A 24635-nucleotide genomic window follows, 5' to 3' on the forward strand; every position below is an offset into this window, starting at 1 on the left:
CCGGCCTCGCTGCATCGAGGCCCCAGGCGGCAGCGGGGAGCGGGGGGCCCGGCGGGAAGACCCGCGGAAGAACACCGGCACCTGCGCCGTCGGCGGGGTGTGAGGCGCACCGGCCGCGTTCCCCTGAGGAGAGGTGAGGGAGCGGGTGCCGTGCCAGGGCCAGACCTGCTTCTGCTCTCGGGCTCAACAAGTGGGTCCCAAGCGCTCTAAAAATTACAGTTCAAACCATCGTTCCCTCTCTGCTCTAGCGTTAAAGCCCACAGCCAGGGACAAATGAGGCACTGCCAAACCAGCAGAACAAAAAGCCTACGGGGTTTAAGTGTTTTCAAAAGCAGCATCTTCAGATCATAAATCTGAAATCATAAAGCCTCTCAGAACAGGAAACAATAACAGAAATACGGTCAGGAACTGTTAACATACAGTGTCCCTGCTTCAAAACCCTTGAGTGCCTGAACCACACCGCACTGAATGGGGTTGCACACAGGACCGTCCGTCACAGCTGTCTCCCTCACGCTCCACTTTGCAGGATTGGGCACGAAGCTCAGCAAAGGCAGAGATGAACCTGTTTACTAATGGACCCTTTTACTGGAACATTGGCCGGGCTGCTGCAGAGGTCCTGCAGGAGCAATTCTGGGTCCTTCATGGCCAGCACTGAACTAAAGGTACAAAGCCTTTACAGGCAACCCTTGCAAAACAGCACAAAGATTACTTGGTGGCTCTACAGAACTCAGCTTGGCAGTGGTAAGATGATCCGCAACAGCATCTTCAGAGCTTGGCATCTTAGCACTCTTCTTTATCAGAGACCATCAAGGCTCACAAGGCTGTATCCCCTTCTCCCTTACTCTTCTGTCATAGGTAAGACTGTGTAGTTATCCATATATAGAAAAAAAGTTTAAACAAAATTTCTATAATTTTCTTTCAGAAAAGGCTAAGTTGGAAGGGACCTCTGGAGGTTGTCAGCTCTAGCCATCTATCAAAAACAGGGCCACAGATTATCTACCCACCTAAATAGTCAAAAGCTTTGCATGGAATTCTAGCTTCAGCCCCTCAGCCTCAAACCCAGGGGTCCTCAAACTACGGCCTGCAGGCTAGATACAGCCCCCCAGGGTCCTCAATCTGCCCCCCCGGTATTTACAGAACCCCCCCGCCGGGGGTTGGGGGGGAAACCAAGCAGCCACATATGACTGCCTGCCACTTCATCCGTGCGCCGTCCCCCTGGTTAAAAAGTTTGAGGACACCTGCTCAAACCTGTATCACCTTCAGTGCCTTAAGTACAAGAGGTTTGCCATCTGCCACAGAAGCTAACAGCCTAGTTCTTACCGGTCGGTGGGGAAGTTGCTCAGGGTGATGAGACCATCATTACTGCCTTGGCTCTGGCCACACTGCATGGGGCAGTCACACACCCAGCACAGCTGAGCACTGGTTCAGGGATTTCTACCGGAGCATATGCTGTGTGCTGTCCTCACACCCGGACCTCAGCACTGTGACTCAGAGGCATGCCCTGAACCTGGATCACCTTGCTGATCAACAGGAGTTAGTCACTGGTGAAGCAGCTGAATGCATGAACATGTTACTCTTCTTTTTGGAGTGCAGATATTTGCTGATAGCAGGCCAGCAACCTCTTTACTCCAGATTAGCTTTGTTCAGGTTGGCATTAGGACAGGTAGGGGGTCTGATCAAAGTGTAGCATAGCCATCCAAGAAATCCATCCGTCTGCATGTAACCAAGATGGGGACGAGACTTAAAACATCAGAGCCTGTAGAAGCACAAATTGTTGCCTATTCCATAGCAACAAATACAATCACCTCCCTCCACAATCATTTGGGATCAATAATACCTATTAAGAGACCTCCCTTTACAAGCAAAGTTTACATTTCAGGAAGACGTTGCCTGTGTAGTCATAGGTGCTCCCTACTGCACGCTCCCCTCCAGACATACTTGCCAAATCCTGTATGACTGCACAAGGATTGCCATACCAGCCTACAGCTGCTGGCCTCACAAAGAGAAAAAGTTGCCAAATTTCCACAAAGGAAAAAGAGTTCATTACATTGGTTTTTTAAGTACTATTAAAAAAAAAAATGCAGGAGAGGTACAGCCTTGCCAGTTAATTGGAACAATTAGCATCAGAAAAACAAGGTCATCCTGAAGATTGATCTGTCTGGCATGATCCTTGAAAAGGACTTACCATCCCATACTTTGCCCAGTGGCACTGCTGCCTCCCCAGGCAATGGCACACAAAGACAGCTAGCTCCTGCCACTGCAGCAACCCAAGAGACCCCAAGTGTGTCTTTGGGAAGCACCAGGCAAGTAACACCATCAGAGGAGTGATTCTTCTGTCTTCTGCTGGCCTGTTTCAGGAAGTCGTACCTCTCTGCCCCTGAGCTGGGATGTCAAAAATCTGCTAGCTGTTCAGAGCCACCTTGTGCACATAGCTCACGAGTCCCCACCCAGGAAGTAAGAAGCATGTCAGCCCCAGTGTTCAGAAATACACTGCACTGTCCACTTGGTCTCACACAGTGCCTCTATCCTAAGGCCATTCTTTGCAGTTCACCTACCTGGATGCGCGTGCTAGACTGATCTCGGTTGCAGACTGCAAGCTCAGCAGACTGCTAGGAGACGAGTTCTAGACAAGATGGAAGAAAAGCATTTAGCAATGCTTATGAACCTAAAATGGAGGTAAGCAGGTTCTGGAGGCAATCTCAGAGCAGTCTCTAGGTTGTAGGAGAAAGGTAATGCAGCAAATGGAGGTAACCAGAAGGAAGGGATGAGCTGGCCTATATCCACTGAGGAGAAGGCAGTGCTCATGATTCACCAGCTGCTCTGCACATTGAGTAAATATAAAAAACAAAACAAAGAACTTACCTTCAAGGGTGCCTGTAGACTGGGCACTGGAGCATAGTCTGCTTTGGCGAACAGCTGTTACGTGCAATGTAGGCCATTACTCAGAGCCAGCAGTAGACCAGCACTGTGAGTAAGACTGACTCCCCTAGTCTGACATTGTTTATGTCCTCAATCCTCAGCAGATTTTCATCTTGACCAAAAACTGTCCAAGGAGTTTCTTCCCTGGTCCCATTATCCACAGCACGTTGTGTTGTCATTTTGTTTGTCCATAAGAAAGAACACAGATTTGTTCAAGAAGTTTTAGAAATAGCCTCCACATCCTATACTCCCTCTAATGGTTGACTTTGCCCAGCCCCACAGGAGAAGCAAACTAGAGTCTAAATAACAGAAACCATCAGAATAAGCCCTGAAAGGTTATAAATGATTCCAGGGAATAGAGGTGGGCCTCTTGTTCTTCAGCAAGTTTGTGATTTGAGTGGATTGCAGAAAGAGGGAAGGCACAGAGAGAGAACAGAAGCAGTGGTGGGAAAGTGGACCCCAATGGCTGCTTTGCCAATTATGCCACAGTGTAGTAATATCGTATCTTGCTAATGGTTTCCAAGAATGTCCATAATACAGGAATTTGTATTCCCAGTGCACACCGAACCTTTTAAAAACTGCTTCCATGCTAGCTGGTATGACAAACATATACATGGAGGAAGAACGCTGTATGTGTACGCTCAGGAACAAATGCCTGGCAAGTACAGCATTCCCTGGAAAGGCTGTGTGTGTTATAAGCCCTCTAATCAGGTGCAAATGCAGCCAGCATGCTAGAATATGATATTGGGCATTGCTGTCTTGCAAATCAAAAACCAAGGGCTCTTATTCTCTAACCACCCAGAAGACGGTTACAATTTGACACAAAGAAAAGATTTCATGATGAGGAGAATCATACACTGGAGCAGTTTGCTTGCAGCAACTATGGAAACTGTCCTTGGAGGTTTTCAGGACACAAACAGACAAAGCCCTCAGCGACCTGTTCTTAGTTGAACGGTGACCCCACTTGGAGCAGGAGATTGGACTGGAGACATTTTGAGACCCCTCCTCCCTGAATGATTCTGTGCTAATGCCCCCTCCCTCTGCACAGCCAGGTTAGGCCTGAAATACATGGGCTCTCCCTGTAATATTTTGTCGACACCCAATTTTTGGGTGCCAGAACTACTCTGTACGCTTATGTGGCACAAGCAAAATAACCTTTTCCAGTGCTTTCTCCTACTCTCACCTATCCAGCTGCCACAACAGAAGTCTCAGGCTTCTGGATCTTGCAGGATAGTTCCAACAGGATGTACAAATACAAAGAAGGATAACCATTCAGGATGATCCCTGGAGAACTGTCTGTTCTCCAAGTCTTTTTTGGCTGAGTTGATAACCAGAAATAGGCACTTACACCTGCATGGAGTTGTGTGGAATTAGAGGTTCAGTGGCCATCTACTGTCTCACAGCTCCAAAATATTTGCTGCCATTTCCAACCTTCAAAGCTTATTAATTCTGTCAAATTCTATTAGTGCTGTTCTCCAGTTATTATCAAGCCCCTGTTGTTTGCTTTCTCCTCACACTGCTGCTGAGAAAAGATAAAATACACGTATAGTCCTAGGTCATGCTAGATAGATCTTTGTTTACCCCTCCCAGTGCCCCAAAGGTTCCATTAGAGCCAGAGGATAAGTGTGAATTGTGTTTGATGCCCTTCAGAAAACTTGGACACACTGAGCAAGATTTGTCATTGCTCACAGCTATATTGTGCATAAGGAAAAACTATTGCCTCGTACAGTTGTAGCTCAAGAAGTTTCAGGCCAGCTTCCCTCTGCAAATGATATCCTCCAAGACATAACATAGTCCCAGACATGTATCATTCCAGTAATAATCCATAAAGAAAATCTATTCTCTAGAACAGTCAGATCAAGCATCCAGACGCCTACTCCCACCATATGGAAATGAAGTTTAAGAACTATGCTAAAAACCAGTTGAAACCAGTCCAACACATCAGTAACACATTTCTGTTTAGTACAAATGCATTGTTTGTACTGATAACATCAAGAAGCATAACCGCTTCAAACAGGTGAGGTTTCTTGGAGCTTTCCACTCTCGAAAGCGTCTACATCTCAACACTGCCTGGTACAAAGCTAAAGTTACCATACTGGAATTTGCAGACAGCCCCTCTGCACACTAAATAGTTGTGTTTAGGTAAGCCATTTGTATTACCAATGCAAGGAACTTGCAAAGCTACAGCTAGAAGTAGCATCCCATTGCAAAACCCACCTACATTTGTGAGATGATAGCATTTCATCTATGCCAAGGCTATCAAATCTCAGTGTTTTCTGCATATGGATTCTAGAAATAACTATCATTGTAGTACTTCACAATTGATATGGTTGTTTACCTCACAGGGTTAGGGGTTTCATGGGTCACACAGGTGATCGAGCTGAGGTTAACAGGTGACTTGGATTTTCAAAAATTCTTGCTAATGTCCCTCATAAAAGTTGAAGTAAACTGTCACAAAATAAAGGAAATTATCATTTAACACATCAGTTACTGACTACAGTAATAAGAAGTGGGAGGTTACCAGTGTGTGTCCCAGAGGGATTCATGCTTGGACTTACAGATTTGAATATTTATCTACAAAAAGGGTAAGTAGAAAGGTGGCAGTTTGATAATTACTTACGATCACAGAAGTGGAAAACAGCTGCAAAAGCATGTTGTACAGTACTGACTGACCAGATGAAACAAGAGAATTTCAAAGTCAAATGCTGAATAAAAATACAGTCTGAACCTCTCTAATGGGGTCAGAACTAGCTACTACCAAGAACTAACATTACTGGTTCTCTTTCTGGAACTGATCATAAGTTCTCTTTCCTAAACTCCTTCATTTAGATCTGTATGAAAAGTAGTGTGATGTTCAGTTATTGCCAAAACAGTGAACTGAATTTTCAAAATGATGAAAAAAGAATTAATTTTTTCTTAATTTCATATGACCAAAGACACAGACTGCTGAAAGCCAAAAATAATACAGCTGCAGTATCACTGTGTGTCATCCTGTTCCTACACTCTTCCCAAGGCACCCACTACACCCTGCTGGCACAGACCTCACCTGACTGACCATAGTCATTCTTAGAGGTTACACCTTCTGAAATGTGGACAGGTGTGCAGTAGAACTTTCAGATGTAGGTACTCTCCCCTGAATGGAAGGTTCGAGAAGCACCTGAAGTATTTGTGAAATTTTGTGCTAAAGGATTAATACACTATCACACAGAAATCTGAATTTCTAACAGGAGAAAGCAAGTAAAGCAGGCTGATATACATACTGAGCATTAGCAGGTAAACTGCTAGGTATCAAACACATTGAAGTTATTATCTACCATGGTAATCACCACACAACCCTTCTCAGGTTCTGAAATTGCTGGTTTAGTTCAAACAAAATAAGGAAGTAAAAGAATTCTAGTAAAACTGGGATTACCTTTATTCTTTCATTTCAGGAACAGAATCTGCAGCTCTTAAAATTGACCACTAGATACGCTTTCAGCCATGTTACCAAGCTTCCTGTTGTTGTGGGGTGAATGAACAACTTTTTGCCAAATCAGAAAGGCTGGAAAAATATTATGTCATCTTAAAGTTATTTTTTGAAGCAGAGGCAGCTCCAGGAAACCAAGAGGTACTGCTGCTGGATATCCAACCTTCACTACACCATTCTCTATCCTATCCCTTTTCTTTGTTTTACAGAGGTTGTAGCGAGGTAGGTGTCAGTCTTTCCTCCCAAGGAACAAGCCATAGGACTCAAGTTGCACCAGGGGAGGTTTAGATTGGATATTAGGAAAAAATTCTTCGCCAAAAGGGTTGTCAAACATTGAAACAGGATGCCCAGGGCAATAAATACCTCCACAGATGGTGGCTCTTAAGAGGCATGTAGATGTGGCACTTAGGGGACATGGTTTATTGGTAGACTTGGCAGTGCTGGGTTAACAGCTGGACTTGATGATGTTAAAAGGTCTTTTCGAACCTAGATGAGTCTATGATTCTATCCCAAATAAAAAGTAAACAGTTTTGATGAAACAAGGCACTGTGTTTTCAAAGAATTCAAGAAATGTTATGAAAATGGCAAGTATTTTCATGCTGTAAGGTTGACACATGCTCAAGGCTACAACAATGTTCAGGTAGCTCAATCAGTACGAGCAAGTGTACACCAGTGAGTTTTGAAAGATACTACTTCCTTTCAGATTTTTAAAGGAAATAGAAGGGACAAGATGGAGAGAAATTTTGTTCTGAAAATCATATTCTCCTATACCTTTAAGTTTAATCCTATGAAAGCGATGTATAGCTGCTTAAACCTCAGATAAACTCACAAGGAGAATTTCTCTACTGTTGCTCAACAGGCTTCATTATTCACCTTTACCAACTGTAGCAAAGCTTTTGACTCAGCCTCACGTAGTATCCTTACAGCCAAACCAGTGACTAAATAGACCGGATAGAAAATTGGACTGCCAGGTTCAAAGGACTGTGCTTGGGCATATAAAACCCAACTGATATCCCAAGGGATGGATACCAGGGCCAAGTTACTTAATGCCTTTATAACCCGGATGATGGGACAGAATGCGCTCTCAACAAGCCTGCAAATGATACCAAATTAGAGATTATAGAGGGACACTGCTCAGAGGGAGCTCAACACTGGAGAAATGGGTGTAGGAACCTCATGAACTCCAAAGGCAAATGCAGCATCCTGTACCTGCGCAGTGACTCCATCTCAGCTGGTCAGGCTGCATACCGACAAGATAAAAGGAAGCTCTACAGAAAAAGACCTGGGTATCTGAGCAAGCAACAGTAATCAGCAGCATGTCCTTGCAGTAAAGGTGGCCCACAGCACACCACGCTGAAGCTCCCTAATGGAAAAGTGTAGGGAAGATGGTGCCAGACTTTTAAAAGGTGCACAAGTGAAGTACAAGAGGAAACATGAGAAATTCTGATACATGTAAGAAAAAAATTCCTCGCCTTGAAAGTGATGAACAACTAGAAGAGGTTGCTCAGAGAGGTGGTGGACTCTTCGTCACTGGAGATGTTCAAGACTTGACTGGACAAGCCCTGGACAACCTGCTCTAACTGGACCTGCTCTGAGGTCCCCTGGCTGGGCTAGGTAACCTCCAGAAGTCCCTTGCATTCTCATTCTAAATTTGGCTGTGATAAGTATACGAAAACTGTATATACTAGATAATGAGATAAGATCAGTGTTCTTAAAGCAAAATCCTCAACTGAATTAATCTGTGCAAGGTGAACAGCTGCCCATCCAAAATGAGATAAAACTAGTTGTTTTTATTTGACCAAATCCAAGTCTGTTTCCCAAAGTTCTCATTGACATGAAGTACTAGAGTATCACACACTTAAAAACAGCCTATTGCTTATACCTGTTAGCAGTCAAATAAAAATACTTCATTATTTTTAAAATGTTTTAAAGTAGGTTTGCCATTATCTTCTGCTACTCAGTACTATGGAAGACTTTGTCCAGTCTTGGACACCCTCCCCACCTGCACGCAGTACCACATGCTGATAAACCTGCACAAGTGCAGCGGAGGGATGTCAGGGCGGTGGAGCACTTGCTCTGTGAAGAGGCTGTGGGAACGGGGCTTGTTCAGCCTGGAGAAGAGATTAGTCTGGGGGTCCCAACAGCAGCTTTCCGGCATCTACAAGGAGGCTACCAAAACAACAAAGCTAGGCTCCATCCAAGCACAGCAGAATGACACACAATTACATAAATTGCAACAGGGCATGTTCTAACTGCAAATAAAATGGGGGGGAAAATATTATAATTAAGCATTGTCAGAGTTTGAACAGAGAGGTTATGAAATCAGTCTTTGGAAGTTTTCCAGGTTAGCTCAAAGGCTTGAGCAGTCTGGTCTGAACGCAGAGCTGACTGTGCTTTAAACAGGACGCTGGACGAGAGACCTCCCTTGGTCCCTCCCACTTGTATTCTGTGATGCCTTCACCAAACTGCACATCCAGCATAAAGAACTAGTACTTCAATTAGATTAAAAGATGCCACATTGATGGGGGAGACAAGATAAAACTTTCAGCAAGCCATAACATACACTACTACATTAATTACCATCAGGCAACATGAAAACTCACAAAAGGCAGAAAAGATTCAGATACTATCAAGCTACACCAGATTTGACTACACCACAGAAAGCAACACCACAGTAAATTCTGCATACCCATGAAATAAATGGTCTCCTTTTCTTCCATAAACATTTCACTGGAATGCCTTGTCAAGAGCCCCCGTGCACTGCACCTCCCCTTTTTTGTTAACGGCACAATGCCACTGATGTCATTACTCCTCCTTATGGCTCTTTTAAACAATGCTGATTTTGTCACCTTGAATTGCAATGAAATGCACAGATTATTTGTTTAAGACTATTTTCACATACGTTGAAACAGTAAAAGGTACATTCTGTGTATTTAAGAGATTAACAGATTTTATTGTTTTCTAAAATATTTTACAATATAGACCCAAATCAGTAATTCCTGACAATTTCAGTAACTGTCCTGTGGATGAACAATTACGTTGGTATGTTTTCCTTGACAGACATATACATACATCCACTTTCTAAGCTTGCACATTTTGATTCATTGAAAATGATGGCTAAATATATCTAAAGCTCAAAAAGCAAACAATGAAGTCCAAGATTACCAACAGTGTTTTATAATTACCTCAAAATAGATTTATTAACCTCATTACAGTGTAGCTTCCTAAAACAGCATATCTACTTACCTGATACTTAGGGTTTTTTAAGCACAAATCTGCTGTAATTTTACAACCCAGTTTTAAGTGTCACAAAAGCATACTATTTAATATGATTACAGATGCCCGAGTTGTAACTGCAAACAAATGTAGATTTTACAGTGTTCTGCTACAATAATCCACATAAGGACTAAAGCTAGTTATATTCTGATCCACAAATACTGATTTTGAGTATGTTAGTGTATTTACTGTACTTCTGAAAATCTAATCACGGAATACATTGTCAATGGTACAGTAATGAATATGGCAGGAGAGCAGATTTAAATATACCTATAATTTAAACTCTTAAAACAGGCTAAATCTTATTGACATCAAAAGGCTTGGTAACTAATAGCCATGCTTTTTATATTTTGGAATATCAAATTATATGTACATATACACAACATAGATAGGCTCTTAATAAAAAGCATTTAGTCTATTTTACAGTCTTCTCTGTTCAAAAAAATTAGCCTTCACAGATCTAACATTTCAAATCACCCAAAAATCATTAGCAGTTTAAAGGAGATTAATTTTTTTTTTCCCCATGCAAACATGTGCTGGAAATAGCTACTATTCTGGGGTTTATGCATAATTTATCTTTCTTTTGAGTGCCATTTAAGATCTAGATGGAAAACTCTCAGTTTAAGTGTCAAACCACATAAGCAACATTCATAATAGAATCCCAACCCATGACACCTGCAGATATCTCTGCTACATATAACCTTCTGTAACAGATATTAAATACAGTATTTGTTTTACAACTTCAAGCCATGCTGACAACATAGAAAGATTACTACAACATGGAAAGAGTATTCATTCAGTCAACTGATGACTAAATCTATGTCATAATTTAAGTATTAATTGATAAATCCAAGCATACAAAAAGGTGCTTAACTACATAGCATTTAAATAAAAAAATACTGCATCTTTCATATATTGCTAAGAACAAATAGAAAATTAACTATAATAATCTTTAAAATTCAAGTTGCAACTTACTGAAGGTCACTTAAAATAACTGATTAAACAAAAGTGAGCATAAGCCACATACCTAGGGTAGGATGAGGCACAAGCATAGAAAATGCAAAAATGTTTAGGATTCACAATAACAGACATGTGGGAAGAAAAACTTAAAAAGTATTTTTCCTATAATACTATTTTTTCAACCTAGCCCCTTTCCTTTGCATTGTGCACAAGTTGTGAGAACAATGTCAAATTATTCGTTCAAACTTTTGTCTTTAAATCACCATAATCTCAGTATCAAGCTCTCGCCTTTTCATTAAAATATATACACACTATACATCATTCATCTTTCTCTCAATTTAAATATATACTGTACAGGCCTGCAGAGCTTTTGTAACACTTCTGTATTAACTTTGTCCTTTGTCACTGGATCGGTTCTACATAGTTTGCTGGGTATAGACCAACTTGTCCATTGTCCAGACGTCCTTTGCACCAACCCTGCTCATCTTCATTCTCCATTTTAGTTAACTCATCCCCTTAAAAAGAAGGAACATTGTTAACAAACTGTAATCTTTTTAAGTTACAACAGAAGGATAACATGACAGTTATCTAGGCGGCCACTTTTCTTCCCCTCCCCAGCCCAGGCCCCAGTAGAAACCTTCCCTTCTTTGCTCTTCATGCTTTCAATACTAAGAATACCACTTACAAATTAGCATATGGGATGAAAGGCCCCCAATTTCAAGAAAATAGGAAAAAGCAAGGTACTTTGAAATTAAAACATGACATTGGTGGCATTTCAAAAAGGTCATAGCATTTTTTAAAGCACAATAAAGAATGCATACTTTTGAAATTACACAGTGTTATTTCACTACAAGATCAAAGACTCCCTTAAATCTAAAGAGGGTGTACACAGATAGTTGTGACTAGTACAACTACCTCTAAACAAGTAGAATAATCCTACATTTATGACCCTCAACAAAATGTCAGTGAAAGTGAAATAGATGTTTTGTTAGGCTTACTGTCAATATATACTTTTCTGAAGAGTTTGTGGAACGTAAGGAGGAAAATGCTACAAAAATTAAGACGTGGCAGTAAAATTCTCTTCAATTATACTTGCAGCTTTTCAGTCTACCACTACTAGGTTGTGACGCAGAAAGATTTAAAGGAATCTTCCACCTCATACTTGGTTACATCTCCCTCCCTCTCCTCACCTTTTTAAGAAATGTAAGGATTGGGATTTAACTTCCCTTTTTACTGCTCTAGCTGTATGTTGTTGGAAGCTGATGTACAGCTGTAGCTCCAGAAAAAGTAACTCAGAATTCGCTTCCTAACTTACACAGCAAAAGCCAACACTGATTATCCATTCAAACACTTATGAACTATAACATAACCTCATCCTGACTGTCATGCACATCTAATCTTCTACGTCCTCAGGAAATAATTTGGCATTAGAGAGTCTGCTGGCTCCAAGATCCTGTACATGAGCAAATGAATGTCCATCTCAGCCGGGTAAGAAAGGCCACACTGAGTAACAATTATTTCCTCATGTACAACTCATTTGTGTCAAATTATTTCCCTAGGTAAAACTGATCTGTGTTTCATCTTAGTTAGCAATAGGAAATACATGCTGAAGACACTACCACTTAATACAGTCCCAAATGGCTATAAATATATACAGAGTACCGGTATCATTCATATCATCATAGGAGAACATGAACTAGCCTAGGGACTATAAATTCTTTGGTAGCAATGGACAAGCTTTGTATTACATCTTCACAAGACATCCATCTTCTATAGCTCCTCTGTTAGATAAAAAAGGTTAAAGCCCCATCTCCTTTAGCTTCTAAGTTTACCAGATAACTAATAAAAGAACATCATGAACAAATGTTTGGCACTTTGGACTGTAACTGGCTTACGGACACATTTTACAGATTTTTCCACCATTTCTAGTGCTGCAGAATGAGTGAGTGTACGATTCCAAGACTTCCCACCACTTCTATGAAGTGAACAAAGAGTGAAATCTTGAAAGAGGGCTATCAAAAAGCCCCGCTGTGTTAACAATAAGCCTCAACGCAACTGCACTTGCATGAACAGCTCGGACTTGGAAACTCAGTGATCTTGGAGGTCTATGAAAATATTACCACTTTTAAGTGTCATTTGCACAACAGTTGCAATGCAGACAGTCTAACAACTGCGATAAAGATAGCATATACAATAACACATTTTGACAATATTGCATTGTCTACGTTTACTGTAGCTATTTATTCTCAGCCACGACAGAGATACAGTAATGTGAGCTATACATATGGTAGATGGTTATGTTCCATCCTGTTAAACAATTATAAAACCTCTCATAGATACAAATAAACAAACTTATTCTTCACCTTTGGAAGCCTCCCACAGTTGTTTGCCAAGAAAAAAACCTACCAGATGTATAAAGTACTCCACTAATAAAAAGACATTTCATGTATTAAAGTACATTTAATGGACACTATGCAGAGCATATATTCTACAGCATGTCCCTAAAAGTGATCACAAAAACTTCGTAGGTGAATTCTTTGAATACCCAAGGAAATCCCATCTCAGAATATCCACATACATTTACATTGATCCCCAAAATGCATTAATCCTCTGTTGACAGCTGCTTAGGAGTCTGGGCATAGCCTACATAGGAGCATAGGGGTGAGTACATTTTAAATTGGCTCCTGCATGACCTGGTGAGGTTTCTTCCTTAGTCATTTGTACGTTCAGTGTAAAACTAGTCACATTAATACTTCTGCCTAAAAGCTAAGTTTGACAGTAGCCATTCTATAATTCATCTTCTGTTACGGGATTCATAGTCTAGCATGTCATCCCTTTACGACTATTGATACAATCATGTAATTTGGTGTTATAACATACTTTAATGCTCCTCCTTCAAAGGTGGATAGCTTCAAACAAAAGCTATTTTTAAGCTAAGCCTACGTACATCTCACAGTTCATGCTTCCTGCACTTTGTTTCTACAGACCTCACACTGAGAACCACTTGGTTCAATGCAAGTCACACAGCTGGTGCTGAGCCCCGAACACCTAACTGTATTTAACCATTGCATCTGTGTGTATAAACACCGCAGAGTTTTGCCACTGAAAGGCTCATTACTGTAAACCCTTGGAATGCCACCCTGCTGCTTCACAGGTACAATACATATATTGCAAGAGGATTAGCATGCTTCCTCTGCTCAGAAGAGAAAAAAAAAAAAAAAAAAAAGCAGTTAAAGTCTCCAGAATGAAGAATAATTTCAACTGCTGCATTCCTGAGAAAGCTCCAGATGTTTTGTTAATACTGTCCTTCTGTCAGGGCACAATTCAGCAAAGTTATTAATGGACAAACCAATCCATTCCTTCTCTCTGGAAGGCTACAATACTTCCCTACAAGGAAGAAGTCAGGTGCGTTGAGGTTTCACTACTAAAAAAGGAGGGAGCACTGTCACCTGAGTTGCGGGGCTTTTTTGGTTTAAAAAACACAAACTGTGCTTAGAATATGACCTGGAAATACACTGTTCTAAGCACCACCTTTCTCCATAAGCTGAATGGAAGTCTGGCAGGTCATTGATTAGGTACATCATTGACTTGTTTACTGTATTAACTTTCAGCCATAACATCCAAGACCCATAGCATGATGATGTAGAAGCAGCATATTTCTTACAAATCCCAGCTGAAAGGGAAGTAGAAGCAAAAGTTTTGTCAAACTTGGTTTCAACACTTGAATACTGTTTTTCCTCCAGTCAGTCGTTACAGAAGAAGGGAGTAAATGACAAGTAAACAGGAAAAGAGACAAGACCAATGAGATAGGCAATCTCATTTGCACAAACTGAAGTTCTGTTTGCTTTTGCTTAACTGTTCATGCAATCTTATTCTGGAATTCCTGGTTGGTAAACTTTTCACATGCAGTCCTGGGCAAGACAGTAGAAACCTTTTCTGAAATCAGAGCTCAACACATGGGCAGGGTGTAGACTTCACCTTTCCTCACTAGATGGTGCTGCCTCTGGACTGGCCAGATTATGAGAAACAAAGTCTCCAACTTCGGGGGGCTGAGCAAGCACTCGCTTGCACACAACAGCTGGTGGAACTGGCCCAGGCAAACTGGAGGCAGCAGCACCCATAGGGTGCAGCCATCATACCCTTGTGCCAACTACTTATGTGGAGATGCAGCACGGGTCTCGCCTGTCAGTTGCCTCTGTTCTGTTCTCTCAACTCCTATAGCAATGAGGTAAAGAACAGGGTTTATGGCTTAAGGGAAATTTTTTCCTCTCTCTTTCCTTTCCCCTTCAGTGTATGTTAAGCACAATAACAGTCTTTATCTGTTTTTTTTATCTTGCATTATATTAGGGTACACTTAGTATACATCTCCCCTCATAGGATGTTTTATCTGTCCATGGCTATGTTTTCAACCTTAGAGAAGTTAGCACTGGAAGAAAATTTGCCATAAAAGAGATGCTTCCGGTTTAAACAGAAAGAGTATCAGTTGGTTAGATACTGTTTTAAGAGTAGCTGCTGTAGTCCTTTCCTTTAAAAAAACAACTTTGTAGGGTTGGCATTTCCAGGTGGCTAAAAGCAGCAGCTGTTACCGTCACCAACTAAGAAAAGGAGGAGACAGGATTATCAATTCTGCATCTTACTTTGTTTAACATAAGACAGTAAGAAAGGAATATGCCAAACAGATGCATCCCAACACATTCCAAACAGACTAGAACTCAGTGCTTCCTAACAGAGGATACTAAGAAGTGCCCCTGTCACCCCTGTCAGGAAGGATGAGAATTAGACAGGATCCTGTAAAGTGGAGATGTATGTTCAGAGAAACAGGTGATTTCAGAAAATAAAAGCTGTAGAGAAAAACTGCCACCCCCCACTTTCTTTTGAGTAAAATTTTAAGTGAATGCTGTAAACTTACCAGCTTTAAAACTGAGCTCATCTTGCTCTTGGCCCTCATAGTCATAGAGTGCACGTACTCTCACCTCCATTGCAGGAGAGCTGTCTTCATCAAATGGATTGGTGTCTCCATTTGCATCAGTGGAAGAGAAGGGGTTGTTGGACTCTTCATCAGACCAGTCTGTAGGGTAGCTTTGGTTTTTTTCATAGCTGCTAACACTGAAAACCATTTTTAAATTATTCTTTTCAGCTCTTAAAATAGGAACTAGAAATACCACTAAGATATCAGTTCCCTTAATAAAGCTTAAATTCCACCCTAAGGTCCAGTTTTGAAACTTTATTTCTGGTATCTTCTCACCTATCTTTAGCTGACAAAGCCTCATTAAAAAAAAAAGCATTCTTGCAATACAGTAACAAAGTTAGAAAAAGGAAAAAAAAAAAAAAAAAAAAAAAAGATATCAAAGACAACCTCCCCTCTAACTCCAAAAACTCCTGTCAAGAAATCTACATAATCCATGGGATTATTTCCTCTAGAAAGGTAAAAGGTATGCAGGTAGTAGATGAGAGGAACTATCTGGATTAGGATAAGACATTTAAATTGCTTTGGAGAACCTTCCTTCCAAATTTCTATGCACCTCTACAACAGCTTTCAACACTTTTTATATGTTGCAATCCACCCATAAACAAACTCCACTATATATCAACAACTTGATAATTTAAAGAAAAGTTCACTGTTGAGCATGCACATGCCATTTAAGAGAGTGGTATGACATCCTTAGTGTGTATATTGAAGTAACAGGCAGCTGTTTGAGAAAGTCCTAAATAAAAAGAAAGCAATTGTAAAGGCAAATTTATTCAGCAAAAACACACAGAGCAGTAAAGCTCCAGGAGCAGTTTCACTAGAAAAACCCATCAGTTTTAACATTTTGTAGGACTGGTAAAGGAAGGAAAAAAGCACAGCAGTTCCGTTAGCAACTGCCAGTAACCCCAGTAGTTTCAAACCAAACATCAAGGCAACAGATAAGGCATCTGTTAGGGAAGAGAAGTTAGGTTACGGTGTCGCTTACATAACCGCTTAAAAGGACTTCATGCACTGACCGGCACCGCGTTATAGAAACCAAAAATAGAAAACCCTAGATAGAGAAAGTGCAAGTGTGAAAACAAAAAACAACATTTCACCAACTTTTTGATCTTATTGTCCTCCTTTTCACTGACAGTACTCCCAGTATCTTCTTCATCTTCAAAGGGATTGTAACTTGATTGTACTGACTGCACTGTGTTACTCTGGACACTAAGACTGCTAATTCGGAAAAGAAAGAGCATTATGGCAACCCTATCTGTTTAAGAGTGGAACACTGTCATTGGTGTCCCACCAAGCAGTTTCTTAGCAGACCCCTTCTCCAGCCAGAAAAAAAACCCAAACAAACAAAACCCCAAATATCTATCAAGTGTAGCATAAGACCCAAGTAAGTTTGGGAAGTCTCACGTTCCTCCAGAATCAGAGCATCTTTCATGGGCCATAGTTTCTTTTTCTTACTGCCTGCTACAGTAAAAGGCAGAACAATTTTTCTAGCCAGTTTCAGTCCTTTCTGAAGCAGCTGATGTTAACAGTTTTGTATTAATCACATCCAGGATTCTGAAGTGACTAAAGATTATGCAAGCTAAGATTTTGAAGTATAATTGTCATTTTCAGAGACGGGAAGATAGCAACAGACTAGCTACCAGATTAGCTACAGGAAGTTCAGTTTCTCATGGAGTTTAGTTTCTTTTAACTCCCAATGGAAAGAGAACTGTAAAATGGAGAATAATTCCCAAAATATCGTGAGCTGCAGAAACACATCACTAAAAATGCTCACAGATAATTAACATTTCATTGGACAGTGACTTTTTGATCTCATGGAGCTTAGTGCACTTGAAGATAACAATCCTTTCCAATTAGTCTTTTTAGGCATGAAAAAAAAAAATACCTGCTATGTTTGTTAGGCTGTGAAACTTGATCTCCCGTCTGATTAATACCAGTCAGAGTCACTCCATCAGAAGCCTTCTTTTTTTCTCTTCTACTGAGAGTGCGATTCAGATCTGCAGACCACTCCTATCAATGAATGCAAAACATGATTGACAAATTTAATTAAACAAATAGTTACCACATTTGAATTTCAGACTCAGCCTGGAACATGCATCTATACATACAACAGCACAAATAATTATTAAAAAGATAAGTTACTCTGTTTCAGTTATAGTTCTCATCTAGTTCCTACCCTAGCAATGCAAACATATTTGTGCAACTTGCAAAATCCAGAGGTTACCTGTACGTCTCTGCTTCGCATTTACCTTGAAAACACCTTGAAAAGACTTAAAATACCAGACATCTGGCAGACAACTGGAGAAATTAAAGGAGCTGGTCAGTGCAGCTCTTTAGAAGTTTTACTGAGGTTTCGCTGTTTCAAATAATGCCAAGACATCTGGTTTAAAAAGGTAAACCTTAAACTTAATTTAAAAAGGTATTATAATCTAATACAGGGCTTACTTCTCATGAAGGGCTCCAACAATGACCTATGAAGAAGCCAATTTTTAAATTCATTGTATATCATTTTTCCTGTCCCTAAGATTTGAGCCCTTCCAGTACTTCACTCTCAATTTAGTGAAATTTATTGTCTTTAAAAGCCATCCATAAAAGTTCAGGCTCAAATAACACAACTGTTGATGAGACTCATGATGCCATTTGTGAAGTATCCGCTCCTTGATGTTTGGAACCATTCAGATGTTTCAGAAGGCAGATGGACAGGCATGATGATACCTAAACACAATTTCTACCTATCGAGTCAGGCTAAGCTGCATACTGCATTAAAGCAAGAACCAACAGAGAACAAACTGGATGCAAGCAGGTATCCTATATGCTGAGACATATTTCATCTCAGAAGCCTTAAAAGTAAAAAAACCAGTCAGGAGATAGTTTGCTATACAAAAGATAGCATTAGAGAGAAGTATCTTTAACAGGATACAAAGATTTTTTGAGTTGCTATTACCGCTGGTTTATACATGTAGCACGGCTGTCAGAGAAGTGATTTCTAGCCAACTTTTCAGAGATATCTCATTATTTTAACTTTGTACAAATACGTATTGGATTTCTGGGCTACCATAGCTTAAGGACCACTGATCTAAGCATATTTGCAGTTTATAATGCGATTTCATATTCATTTGATCACTACTTTTTTTTTTCTTTTACTTACCTCATCCTTGTAGCATGTAAATGAGGAAAAAATCAATTAGAAATATAGCAATAATAGTATTTAATCTGTTAATCGTAACTTTTACAAAAAAGTACAGTAATTTCCCCACACAGATGTAACTGCAGTTCAGCATTTCATGCAAAGAAATTCTGCAGTACTATTACGAGTTTTCTTCCTCAAACCTTCTAAAGTCACTCTGTATTTTAAAAACGAGTGATATATTCCATTATGGTTAATAAGGGGAACGGTGAACACTCCAGAGTTGATGCTTCCACTCCATTAATTCAATGTCTAGAAATGATCTCAACTAAACCCATGATTCTGGTCAAACTCACCTCAATTCCAGCTATTTCTACTCTGGTAGCATGATCTGCACTGATCAATTTTGTTATTTGTTTCTTGCAGGCTATGTTAGCAGAAGTTTTTCTAAGTCTTTGCTGCCTACACTAATTATCTGCTAACACCAAGGAGATTCAAATTGAAGTCTAACACCAAAGGGGAGAAGACAGACATATGGGATAACATATACAGGTGTCAGAGGTATCTCAACTAAACCATGGGTTACTAATGACTTAATTTTAATAATAATAATAATAAAAAATATCACTACAGATTTTTCTGGTTTACCCCTCTTATCTTTAAATATGTGTCTGATATAATCACCTCCAAAAGTTGGGGGATGAGGAGAGCCCAACGGAAATCAAGAAAAGAAAACTACTATGGCTTGTAAAAAACAAAAAATTCACTGCTAGAAGCTTGAATTTCAGAGTTACACCAGAAAGGAGCATGACAAAAAGCAAAGAAGTAAAAATAGACAAGCTAAGCCTGGGTTTTAAGTACTCTGACCTTACCTCAAACTGAGGCCAATTCATTGACATCCCTGGACCTTGATTAGCTCTAAACCACCGCAAGTCTTCCACAGCATCTGCTGTTTTGATATTCTGTTCCAGTTCGCGGTAGATATTTTTGTAACTGCAAAACAAATTTGTCTTAAAATTTAGTATAACATTTAGGAATATGACAAATCCCCTAGTCAGATTTAAAAAAAAAAAATAAATTAAAAAGGAGTATTTTAAAGTTCACAACAAAATTGAAAAAAAACTTGCAGCAAAACAGTCTTCTTAAAACGCCCTTATTTACCAGGTATTAGAATTATGACTCTTGTGTAAAGTAACTTAATTGGCTGTCATTAAATGTAGGATTTACATATGAATGTATTTAAATTACTGAATGCCAATCTTGAAGTTTCTTGAATTTAAAAGCTTTTCTACAAGATGGTAGAAACTGTTTTTGTGATCTGACCACAGCAATCTGCAAAAACTCCTGTCTTAATCCAATGAGAACTATAAATTGCTACTGCAATAAAGATCTCAAACCTGAAGCAGCATTAAATGGGTTAAACATTTTCCTGCGCAGGTATAATATCTGCTAACTGCTTTTATTGTTTCAGGTTTACTAACTGTATTATTTCTATAAAATAGCAAATCCTATAAAACATCACTACTTTTACTTATACGTTAGTCTAATTGTTTTTTGTTAAAGTTGATCTCTCGTAAGTATAAAGTATTTTACAGAACAGATGTCATGTTGCAGATACAACTTTGATCCGCTGATCCTAGACTGTACACTTGATGTATTCACTCTACAGACTGACAACAAATATAATTCTTTCATACAAAAACCCCCAACCTCTATAGTGCAATATGGAACTCTGAATACAAAGAGGTCTTAACACAACAGCCACAAGGCTTAAAGTAAGAGACACAGAACCGCTCGTCTCTATTCAAGCTAGAGAGAATTCGGGAAAATCCTTCCAGACCAAGTCACACAAAACTTAGAATTCATTAGTGCTACATTGTCAAGGAGTCAAACTTTCTCAAAATACACTTACAAATTTCTCAATTTCTATATATTACTGGACTGCTTTAACATGTATGCAGTATGGGTTTTTTCCTGCATCAGTGGGTCTTTGAATATATTTAAGCAATAGAAATGCATGTATTTTGAGAAAGGGAATAATTAATTTTGAATGACTCACTAGCTATCAGTTATATCAACAATAAACTGGAGGTCTACATCTGTAGACGACAGGGCAGGTATACATTCTGTACTGTGCTCTTCAGCATTATTAGTCTTAAGTTAGAAATCACACTTCCTTTTAGGGATTTATTCTACACTTTTTATCTCTGTGTACTCAAAGAGGCAGAGGTAATGGAACAGATAAACAGCTACAGTTGCTTTATCACTGGTTTCATCCTAGTAGTTCTTTTCCTTGTTTGCACCTTATTAACTTACTACATAAGACATCACTCCTGAACCTCCAAATATTTTAAAAGGAGATCATTGCCCTCCACTTGGTCATCTTCTGTAGTCTTCCTCTAACCTTGTCTTTTAAGTCAACTATTTCTTATTTCTCTTCTGTGTTTCTTTCAATCTGACTTAAGTTGGATTCAGGCGGGCAGCAATCCTCTCTATCTACTCTGAGAGTAAAAAGAACCTATCCTCCACAGCAGTTCTGTAAGAACTTTGAAGCAACCTGAAGTGGTAGTGATGCTAAAATAAGTGATCTTGCCCTTACCTACTGCTTGCTCTGTATTTGTTCTTGCCCTTATGTCACCCACTTCACTTACGCCAGCACTAACATTCATGTGACTGTATAGCAAGTCAAATGGGAACACTGATCAGGGTTAAAACTAAACTAGATTCTTTCTGCCCCAGCTTACCTTGATCAGCTCCTTAACTCCACTGGTTAGACCACCATAAGAGTTTTATCACTAGCAGAAGAAGGAACAGAAATGAGAAACCAGCTAGGAGCCCACTTGGTCCTTTTAATTAGAATGCCAACCAGAGCCTATATGAAACTCTGCCGTTATAAGTGGGATGTAAAATTCCACTAGTGTTACAGCATTTGCTGCAAGTATTCCAGTGTCTGTCTGCTCAAATGCCAAAGAAAACAAAAACATAACCACTGTCCTGCTGACATACCAAAGTAACTTTGTATCAAAATGGCCTGTAGTAATTGATGACGTGCCATACGGTCTGTGGGAGCATCACCTTGAGGTCAGAAATTAGAGAAAATTGGGACCCAATGAACGTGTAGTATTGCAGAAAGCTTTTTAGAGTAAAACAGCTATCCCTTTCAGGATGGCGGGCATGCATGCAATCTACATCGCCACTGCTCCCTAAGAAGCACAACCTGCCGGCTCAGCACGTGCTGACAGGAGTGACGAGGTGGAACGGAGCGGGGACACCGCGGCCAGGCTCTGTCTGCTCCCTGCAAGAACAGGAACTTGATGGCACCACACAGCTGATAAGCCACATGACAGTTGTCACATGAAGAATCTCTGAGATGTCCGTGGCTGTGCCAACCCTTGTGGCCAAATGACTTTCCTCAGATGAAATACTCTCACTGCACTACTAACGCACACCTCCACCTCAAAGTTACCTGCCTCCACGGTGCTGCTACACCTGACTGGGCATGTGACACTGAGCAGTAACAACAACGGGTATGCCTAGAGTCACTCAAGCTCCACCTACATGTGATGGAAATGGACTGTAAGCCAGTCCAGACGGGTGAGGGTTGGGGGAATTGTCATCTGAACTCCCAGATTTACCCAACTCCGATTTAACATTCACAAAGCTAGGCTGAGCTGACCCACTCTCCAAGTTATGAACGAAGGGACTTCTAATCAAGGGAGTCAGCCTTGGGGAAGACGAGAAACAACAAACAGTGAAAGAAACACCATTATTTGAGTTACACAAAAAGAAGCCTTCAAGTGAGGAAATTCTAGCTATGAGAGGAAACAGGATGATAAGATGTTGCAATCCACTGACATCAACAGAGTATTAGTTGAAAATACAACAAGTAATTGTGGTAGTGGGAGATCATGACCTCTGACTCAAATAGCCCCCCAACTCCTGACAGAGGGGAAAACCCTGCTTGAGGAGAATGTGTAGTTAGTATAGAACTTCAGTAGTGCTATCTGAGGATATGCACTAATTTGCATTAGAAGCAAGAAACTAGTAACCAATCTGCATATGATAAATGAATATGCAGTATACTATGACGTATAAAGGGTGGGCAGATGAGGGGAGAAGTTAGGGAAGACTCCATCGAAACTTCTGGGATCAGTCAATGGGCTGAACGTGTCTTCTCCCCAGCAGGGACGCCTATTGGGTAAGAACTTTATCTTATGCGTGCCAAATAAATAACTCATGCTAGCTGTTATTAGTGATTATACTTTTGTTGTGTATCACTTCACGCTTGTTTTTGCAGACTGTCTCTATCACCAGCAACCACAAACCTCAATTTGTCATAATTTTATATAAATAAAGAGCCTTATTCCATAAACCGTTAGTGTTAATCCTTTGCGGATGCCAGTAGTCACTGGCAGCAGGTAACACATTAGAATAAAGTGGGCAGACCCACTTGAGGGGTCCCCTTTATGCTGCTGGCACATTTCCCTGAACAAGTCAGTCGAATCGCCCTCCAGTCCAGCCAGACTGTTCAGTGAAGTGTCCCTGCAATGGGACGCTGACAGACTGGCCAGACACAAGGGTCCCTGCTTTCCTGGGGCGCTGACAGACAGATCAAACACTAGGGGTGGAGAAAATCTCCCCGCCCCGCCCCCCACCCCCACCCACTCCACCCCCCTTCACAAAAGTAAGCTGCATGAGCTCTGATTTGAGTGCCCTAGCAGAAGTTTAGATTTCTCGGAACGTAGTGAGGAGGGTCAAGGCAGAAAGAACAAAGTACAAGACATGCTTTATACATACCACAGTATAAAGAACAGTCTTTGAAATTAAGATGGACAAGAGTTCAGCAATGGTCAACCAATGGATCTTTAACATTCATCCCATAGTTAAGGTAATTAATTCCTTTAGACTGAGCTCTAATATTTTAACAATAAATGTGTTTACACTACAAAGTTCATACTGTCTTACACTAATAAATTCTAGTTTGTCCTCCAATAAACAAGACACGTAATACACTAAAACCCTCCTTTCCCAATCTTTGATCCAAGCATTTTTTGTTTCTAAGCTCTGAATACTTTCTAACTGACACACGATTGTAAAAAGACAAGAATGAGGGGGGGTTTGGTTCATTTAACGCTGTTAAATAAAACTAGCAAATATTAGGGATAAAAATGCTGATCTGATCTTAGAAAAAACAAAGAATTAATCTCTTCCACTTACACTTTCAACAAATTGAAGCAATACATTAGAAACAAATCAGATTGCAAACTCTGATCTACTTGAAGTATGGGTAGCTTTTCACTGGAAAGTATTAAGCATTGATTTTGAAGTCTTACACAGTTTTACCTTGCAACATTAGACAAGTCAAGGTGTTTTTGAACTTCCAGTAACACTTCTCGAAAGAAACGTAAGCGTTTTTCTTCAAACTGCTGACACTGTTCAAATACCTGCTCCATGTTTTCCATATACTGAGGAGTGGCATTATCTAATTCTTTCAGTGATTTTTCATACTTTTCTTTTGTCTGGCGGTGGAAAAACAAACCATTAGCAATATATTTTATTACTACCCTATTTAACAGATTTATCAATGGAGTAATGGCCAAGGTTTAGACCAGAAGGTCCCAAATTGCATTATCTTTTCATGACCGCTGTTTCTACGTTAGGTCGCAACGAAAGTTACCTAACAAAACTGCAGAACAGTGACAATTAAGCTCTAAGCCTCTTCTCTGGTTTGACAAATGTTAGTGTAATATGAAAGATAAAAACCAAAGGAGCCACAGAGTAAATCAGAGCAGGCAGCCTTTCAAGTTACAGATCTCTTATTTAAAGATTTTCAAATAATTGTGAAGGGGTGTCTTTTTTCTCCTTCAGTAATTTACACAGCGCACTGTGACTTATAACCAAAAAACCAAACATTGTAT

General features: G+C 40.1%; 1 protein-coding gene across 5 annotated transcripts in view; it reads right to left on the bottom strand.

Annotated features, from left to right (window-relative positions):
• Nucleotides 1–9317: 9317 nt before the first annotated feature.
• Nucleotides 9318–24635, bottom strand: part of PACSIN2 (protein kinase C and casein kinase substrate in neurons 2) — a 64231-nt gene continuing 48913 nt past the window's right edge. For 3 of the 5 annotated variants that reach the window (XM_056340244.1, XM_056340245.1, XM_056340246.1), the window contains 6 exons: nucleotides 24061–24236; nucleotides 19590–19710; nucleotides 17476–17600; nucleotides 16692–16808; nucleotides 15531–15727; nucleotides 9318–11136 (listed from right to left, as the gene is read on the bottom strand). In XM_056340244.1, the coding sequence (XP_056196219.1) occupies nucleotides 11024–11136; nucleotides 15531–15727; nucleotides 16692–16808; nucleotides 17476–17600; nucleotides 19590–19710; nucleotides 24061–24236 (849 nt within the window). In that variant the 3' untranslated portion in view covers nucleotides 9318–11023. The remainder of the gene's footprint in view (nucleotides 11137–15530; nucleotides 15728–16691; nucleotides 16809–17475; nucleotides 17601–19589; nucleotides 19711–24060; nucleotides 24237–24635) is intronic. The other 2 variants (XM_056340247.1, XM_056340248.1) reach the window with 2 other exon arrangements.

The sequence above is a fragment of the Falco biarmicus genome, chromosome 5, assembly GCF_023638135.1.
Source record: "Falco biarmicus isolate bFalBia1 chromosome 5, bFalBia1.pri, whole genome shotgun sequence".
Classification (NCBI taxonomy): Eukaryota; Metazoa; Chordata; class Aves; order Falconiformes; family Falconidae; genus Falco; species Falco biarmicus.